The sequence below is a fragment of the Penaeus vannamei genome, chromosome 19 (assembly GCF_042767895.1).
Source record: "Penaeus vannamei isolate JL-2024 chromosome 19, ASM4276789v1, whole genome shotgun sequence".
NCBI classification, from domain to species: domain Eukaryota; kingdom Metazoa; phylum Arthropoda; class Malacostraca; order Decapoda; family Penaeidae; genus Penaeus; species Penaeus vannamei.
Genome location: NC_091567.1, coordinates 15,273,010 through 15,280,509, shown reverse-complemented (window position 1 = coordinate 15,280,509; position 7,500 = coordinate 15,273,010). Strand labels below are relative to the sequence as shown.

Genomic DNA, 7,500 nt, shown 5'->3' with positions numbered 1-7,500 from the left:
CGCACTTCTACCCTACACCACCGACACTTCCCGCTACAGTAAGTGTACCTCTTCAGTCCCAGATTAACTAGAGCCCTACCTAAACCCGCTCAACCCTTACATATAAGTCGCCTTTTTTAACGAATACACTACTTTTAATTCTATTATAAAATGTCTCACTTTTAATCATTGTTTATCAGACAAACAAAAAACAAAGTCACTGATATCTTACTCGGGACAAACTCTCACCTCGCGCCCCATTCCCCTACCTTTACCATTCTTTAATTGATATAATATTGTTGTGTTATTGTGTTTTTCAGTCTATCATATCTTTATTGCACGGTTTAGTGTTTCATTTTTTCTCAGAGCAAATAACCACAATTCAATTTATTAAATTACTGTAATACTCGGATGTCCCAGTCTATAGCATTCTTGTTTGTTGTTTACGAATTTACGGTATCGTTTTTTCTCTCTTATATGGTATATGGATTAGCAATTACTTCGTTACTGATTGTGTCTTCACTTCCATTATTTGATTTAAAACATATCGTTGTGTTCTTTTGAAATATCACTTTCCTTTTACATGCCGCGCTAACCGTTCGCTTATCCACACATACATGTCAAATACCTGCTCCAACCCGTAACCCGCCTCTATAAGGGCTTCTTCACTTGTACTAAGTGCCATATGTTTTATAACTGATTCTAACGATGTCTTCTCTCCATGTTCAATATCTTGTCCTTAGTAATGCTGGGATTTATGCTTCTTTAGTTTTAAGGTATAGGTGAATATGTAACATGTAACTAACTGGTGGAGTCGATTCTGATGCAATAAGGGTAATGCACTGCAGACACCATGCTTTATATAGGCCTATATAGTTATTATCACCGCAAATTAATTTTAAGCTGGCTCATGGCCGTAAAAATTGGAATCGCGCCCGCCGCACAGAGTCAACCGCGCCCCGCCACACGTTTTATTTACTAACACTTACATTTACATGCCCGAGATACGCATGGTTTACTTTTTGTTCAGGCCAAGCTGCCTACACATGTCAGAAGTATAATTACTTGCTTATTTAGCTCGAACATATGGAATTCTTGCTCATTAAATTTATCTCTACAATATAATTCTACTCGCTAATCCTAACATATCCTGAGTAGTTAACACTTCATGTGACACGTTACCCTTCTCATGACAAATGTTCTTATTACGCTCTCTATCTTCTAGCATTTTAGTAAGATTGACAAGTAACTTATCATTATCATCCTTAGCCCTTTTACTGGTCTGGTACACATATTTCAGCCTCCCTGAAGACATGTGACCCTTTGCTACTGAATATTGCACCTCCACCACACCACTATTCTGGTACTCGGTGACCTTAGGGACCATGGATCACCAGCAACCATCTGTGGAAGCATAGCAGACCTTGCCACCAGACGCGCCATCAGCGCAAATGATATTGAGGAAGAGGCTTTTGCATGGCTGAGCGATGTCAACGATATTCTCAAGGCCGGATGATTCCCTCGTTTGCACCTAGGCCCTGACAGCTGCCTTCCTCCTTCAGTTGACGCAGGTGTTCACTCTTTCTCTTTTGACACTTCCATGGCCTAAGCAAGCAAATGCCTTCACAAGGAATAGCTGCATAAAGAGACGTCTCGTCGGGCAGTGAGAGCAGACAGGAGGACAAGAGGCAGACGCAGAACAGAGCAGGGAGAGACAGGGACAGACGACGGTCTCGTTACCGCTCCGCCCTCGGCACCCAGGGTACTGGTCTCGTGGGGTCACACATCTACCTCCCCAATAAACCCTTCAGCAAAGTTCACTTTCATTCTTACTGCTCTACACCCCAACCTCTTACGTTGACAAGGACGAATGCGGTTAGCGGACCAGAGATTGTAGGCAGTATGATTGGCCCACTAGACCTGGTGACATCGTTTATTAAACCATACTTCTTAATGTGAATCAGATTTAAGAGTTTTGCTGGGTACAATTCTCATCAAAATGTACAGCAATAACAAGTTCAGAGCATTAACAGGCCAAGGGGCATTATAAACATCTCTCCAAACAATGCAATCAAAAGCATGGTAAACATCATCCCCATTGATTCTAGCATTGAAGACTTGTCTAATTAAGGTAAAATCTGATATTGGAAAGTCTAGCTGGATCTTACAAAGTAGACTGCTGTGGTCAGAAGCAATTGGAAAGGTGGACTCTACAGTTAATAAAAGATCCAAAAGATTACCACTTCTGTGAGTTGTACCAGCTCACTCCCAAATACATGAGATGTGTAAGGCAGAAATGCCGTCCATCAGATGTAGACACTGAACTCAGCCTTTTTGGTGCTCATTAAATTCACCTCTAAAACTAAAGCACAGTTTCCTATCATTCTAATGAATGAAAATGCGTGAAGTCAGTAAACAATTATAAATGTCATTGGGACTGGGACATCCATAAAGACTAAAAATATAGAAATTATTAAAATGACAACACACTCACAACCATGCATTCATGACAACCACATTCGTAAATCATAAAACAAATTGCATTAAAACCAAGCTTAGAATATAAACATAAACCTTGGGTTCGAGGCAAAGAACTACATAGCAACAAAGTTTTTCAAAATTTGGTAAAAGTAACTCTGATGTGTCACTCATGTCTGTGATCAGAGTTTCAGCACAACAAATAATGTTAAATTTAGTCAAGATAATTGCAATTTCAATCAAATTCCTATAAAGTCCACAAATATTATTAAAACATAAGTTGCAATACTTTGAATTGTTAGGGTTGGGATTAGATTCAACTTCCCACAACAAAATAATTCCACATAAAAGCAAGAACATAAATTTGAGAAAAACTGTTATAAAAAAAAACACTGAAAGCCTGCTGGGGACTGGGGACCATAGCTAATTCAATATTCATAATTAAAATAAGATTGGAAGAGAGTAAGAAAGAAAATATGAGAAAGAAAAGGAAACAAGAAATGCGGGGCTGTGCCTTCCTTCCAACGTTACTGGAAGCAAAACTTCTCATCTGCCTTTGCTATAACAGACCTATAATAACATCAACACTCATACACTTATTAAGGACAAACAATAACTGGTGGTGTTCAAGTGAGAATCTAAATCGGCATTTCCTCCACATCCAGGGTTCTGCAGGTGATGTAATGTTACTTCAAGGCAGCACTCCATTGAGATGGGTCAGTTGCATATCTCATAAAGACAGACTCAGTCCACATCTGATCTATGGTTTGAATTCTGACCTCAAAGCTGTCGAAGGGTAATCATACAGACAATAGATTTTAATATCTTTATTACTAATTATTATCCAAAAAGAGTAGTCTAAAAATATTTACTTAGAGCTATTCTCAATTTACATATTACAGAATAGTAATCCATTTACCCAAACCCAATATACAAATTCTACTTCAATTCAAACTCAACAGTAATCAAAACAAGACTATATATTTCATAAACAATAGAAAACTATCCTACAAAAGTTTAAAAACATGTAGCACCATATCTGTTTACTTGTACTTATTCATTGCATTGATTGAAATTTGCATTGTTGTATTTTTTCTATAAAATCTTACACCCATAATTCACTACAACAAAGACAGTCTATTATATCACAAGCATTTATGCTAAAATTTAATATACATCTTCCTTTGTCACAGTCGATCCACTGGTATTGTAATATTCATTGTCTACCACTGTATTTTAAATAAACATGTGTGCCGGGGGTAGGTCTGTGTAGGTTTTAGTGGGTGTGAGTTACTGGGTGTTGTGGATGGTCCATTGTGTGTGTATGTGGGTGGGGGTATGAGAATGGATGGGTGTTGCTTGTGCATGTGGATGTGTGTGGGTATGGGTAAAGGTGTGGTAGGATATGGGTGTAGGTATGGGCAGAGCGGGTCATGTATGGATGGATGTAGGTATGTATATTTATGTGTTTCTTAACTGCACCAAGGGCTGTCTTTGGAATTTACTTTAATATTTAACCTAAGCTGCATTTATCTATCCATTTCACAAATGCTAGACATGACTAAAATGAATTTAGTTGACAATATGATCTGATGAAAGACAAACAAAAAAATAATGAGAAAAAAACAAAACAAAGAAAATCAAGAAAGCAAAGATGAAAAAGCAAAATCAGAATAACAAAATTGGTACATAAAAAAGGGTGAAAAAATGAAAAAGAACAAGTTTAAAATAGCAAAGAAAATAATCTTTCTCTACTGAAGCCATGACCTCACCTGTTGATGAAACCTTCCATTTCCCCACATTGTTTTTTTTTTTTTAATTGGGGAACAATGAAATAAGTTACTGTTTATTGAACATTACGAGCTACCAATTCTTCCAACTATTTTTTCTAAGGCACAATATTTAGCAGAAACTCTTCCAGCTTCTGCCAACTGTTCTGTGGTCATAAATGATGTGTTCTTTTTAAAGGCATTGAAAGATTCTCAAAACTTAGACATTTTGTTATGAATTAATCACCAATTAATATATACATACATGATTAGATAGACTGTACGTATATTTATGCACACATGAGCACACACATAAGGCACAGCAAAAACAAAGATCAGCAAAAAATAATCTTCTACCTGAGAACTGTTTTAAGATTTTAGTTAACATTTCCAGTTTCATCATGATAATAAAATCATTACACTGCTTCTGGAAGAGCTATTTGAATATCTAGACACCAACATTTAAAAATACTGATACAAATACAGGTATCATGTTGCATTTAATTATCTTTCAATCTAGTGTAGAATATGCTTCATATACCAACTTTTGAAAGGATGGAAAAATGAACACTTCACCAAATGGAACAAAATCCTAATTTGAAATGCTTATTCTTAGTTATGAACATAGATACAATGAAATGAGAAATGTTCAACACAAAATGTTATAGTTATACTTCTATTCAAAATTAAAATATTTCCTCAATTCTCATGAACATATCTGGACTAACTAGATAATCTGTTACCCTGTGAAACATTTTTTTTTTATCTTGGATGTCATTATAGGTTACAGGAATTAATTTCCTCTTGTAGGCAGCAATGAAAAATTAAAGTTGGAATACTTAAAATTAGTTCTCTCATGAAGTTATTTCTTAAATGTATGATGTAAACAATAACATTTTGTCCATTTCTAACTCCCATACGAAATACATTTTCATGGCTCTTCCCATACCAGATACATGAATGCTTTTCAACCCTTTCTTTGATTTTCACCTTGACTATGGTTGGTAAACACATAAGCAAAACGTTGAATAATACCAACTGTCTTATCACATATGGTAAAAAAACAAAACAAAAAAACAAGTAACTTTTGCTATTGACATAAATTCTTTGGGAAGAAAGGAGACTACAATCACAATTTGCTTATAATCTAAATACTGGAAAATCTTTGGAGTTGTTGATCATCTTCTCCTGCTGACGGCAAATTCTTAAACACTTGGCCACAACCTGTGAAAAGAATGTGAAAACCATAATTAAACTGAGGTCAAAATACTTAAACTTTCCAGAAAAAAAGGAAAAAGACTTTCATTAACTTTCATACTCTGAAATAAAGTCTACATCACTGACCTGCCTTGTTTCAGAAGGAACAATTATACCATCAATGACTGATCGAGATGCATGGTGAAAGGCGCTGCCCACTGGAAAACTGAAGGCTGAAAGAGGCTTCCTCTTCTTTGATGGCTCCTGAAATAGTTGTCATCAGTGATGTATTTATCAGTTTCTATGTTCCAAGAACATAGGAACTGTGAAGAGCCAATTTATGTATAAGTGAATGAATAATGTATGTAGTATGATGAGTGAAAATGAGTTATATCTGGAAACACAACATTTAAGGGGATCATCTGTTATTTATAAATTTTTTTAATGATTTTTCCATTTTTCTTTGCCGATTTTGATGAAACTCACACCCTTTTATTTACACCCTAGCCTGATCTCTGTTGTCAATTTTTTTTTTCAAAACTGCCCAAACATTTTTTGAATTATTGCCAAAAAAGCAAAAAATCTCTAAAGAAAAAAAAAAAAAAAAAAAGAAAACTGACCAAAGCAGAACATTTGTTTAAAATCCCCCCTAAAATCATACAGACTTTCTGATCATTTTATTTTACAGAATCACCCTTTATCTAATTCTTGTAGGAAGCGGATTTTTTTATTTCGACTTTTTTTTTTTTAATAATTTACCAAGTTGACTGGCAGGTGTCCAAAAAAAAATATTTTAAATATACATACATACATACATACATATATATATATATATATATATATATATATATATATATATATATATATATATATATATATATATATATATATATATATATATATACTATATATATATATATATACTATATATATATATTGTATATATATATATACATACATACATATATATATATATATATATATATATATATATATATATATATATATATATATATATATATATATATATATATATATATATATATTACTTTTACAAGAAGCACAGGAAAAAAATTAAAAATCTGCTTCCTACAAGAACGACATATTTTATTTATCTACAACATGAGCCATAATACATTAAATTTTGGACTAAATCATCTGGAACAGCATTTTTGTGTAAACAAGTATACTTCCGTGATAACGGTCGTCAAAGTTTTTTTTTCATAATCCTTATGGTATGAAAAATTAAAGGGAGAAGCATAATCTTCCTCAACCATAATTGGCTATCATCTACCTGCATTCCGAAGACTTGCAGACAAAATCTTAGGTATAGTGTAGCATGGTGGCAGTAATTTTTAATCTCAATAGGCCTACATTGACCATTTTTATAAATTTCTCAAAAATCCAAATCCATTTTATTTTTGGTGAATATTTTCCGAAGCCCACTATCTCGACACTCTAAAAATGGATACTGAAAATATGTCACTTTTATAAGAAGCACATGAAAATATTGCAAACCCTTATTGCATCATGTAATAGATCTATTATTCAGCTACAAAATGAGTCATAATACGTTAAAATCGGACTGAAAATAAGTGTGGTATGCGTAAAACTGTGAAGGACCTAATAATCTCAATCTTTTTCCTTTTCATTATTTATACATTTCCCATGACAAATCATGTACGAAATACTTATATATTTTTTAATTATCTATTATTTACCTATTATTGTTCCTCTAATGGGGTTTTACAACGTATAATATTGGTCAGAAAAATAACTATTCTCCAGTTGGACGGGTATCATAAGCGTCCTTTTCTCAGGACAGCCGTGTGTTGTGGACCAAGAAATACATTTCCTAACATCTGCGGAATACTGGTGTTTAACTCTACAGGGTCATGTGGCCAATTTTCACACTCAGACCCCATGGAAAGATGAAATACAATTACATGGCGATGTAAAAGTATGTATATAAGGTATATAAACACATATAGATCACTTTCGTGTAGCCCATGATCTTTTGTTTATTTATACTGTTACTTCTGTTTGTTTCTTTGTGTTTGTTGATTGTTTGTTTGTT

At 34.0% G+C, this 7,500-nt stretch overlaps 1 protein-coding gene across 1 annotated transcript; it reads right to left on the bottom strand.

Moving 5' to 3' along the window:
• Positions 1-3,269: 3,269 nt before the first annotated feature.
• Positions 3,270-5,687, bottom strand: LOC113816926 (biotin-dependent 3-methylcrotonyl-coenzyme A carboxylase beta1 subunit; the record flags this gene model as incomplete). Its single annotated transcript, XM_070133972.1, is given in 2 exon segments — positions 3,270-5,450; positions 5,571-5,687. Coding segments are annotated over 2 exon segments (201 nt in total), but the record flags the coding sequence as incomplete, so codon positions are not given.
• Between the last annotated feature and the right edge of the window lie 1,813 nt (positions 5,688-7,500).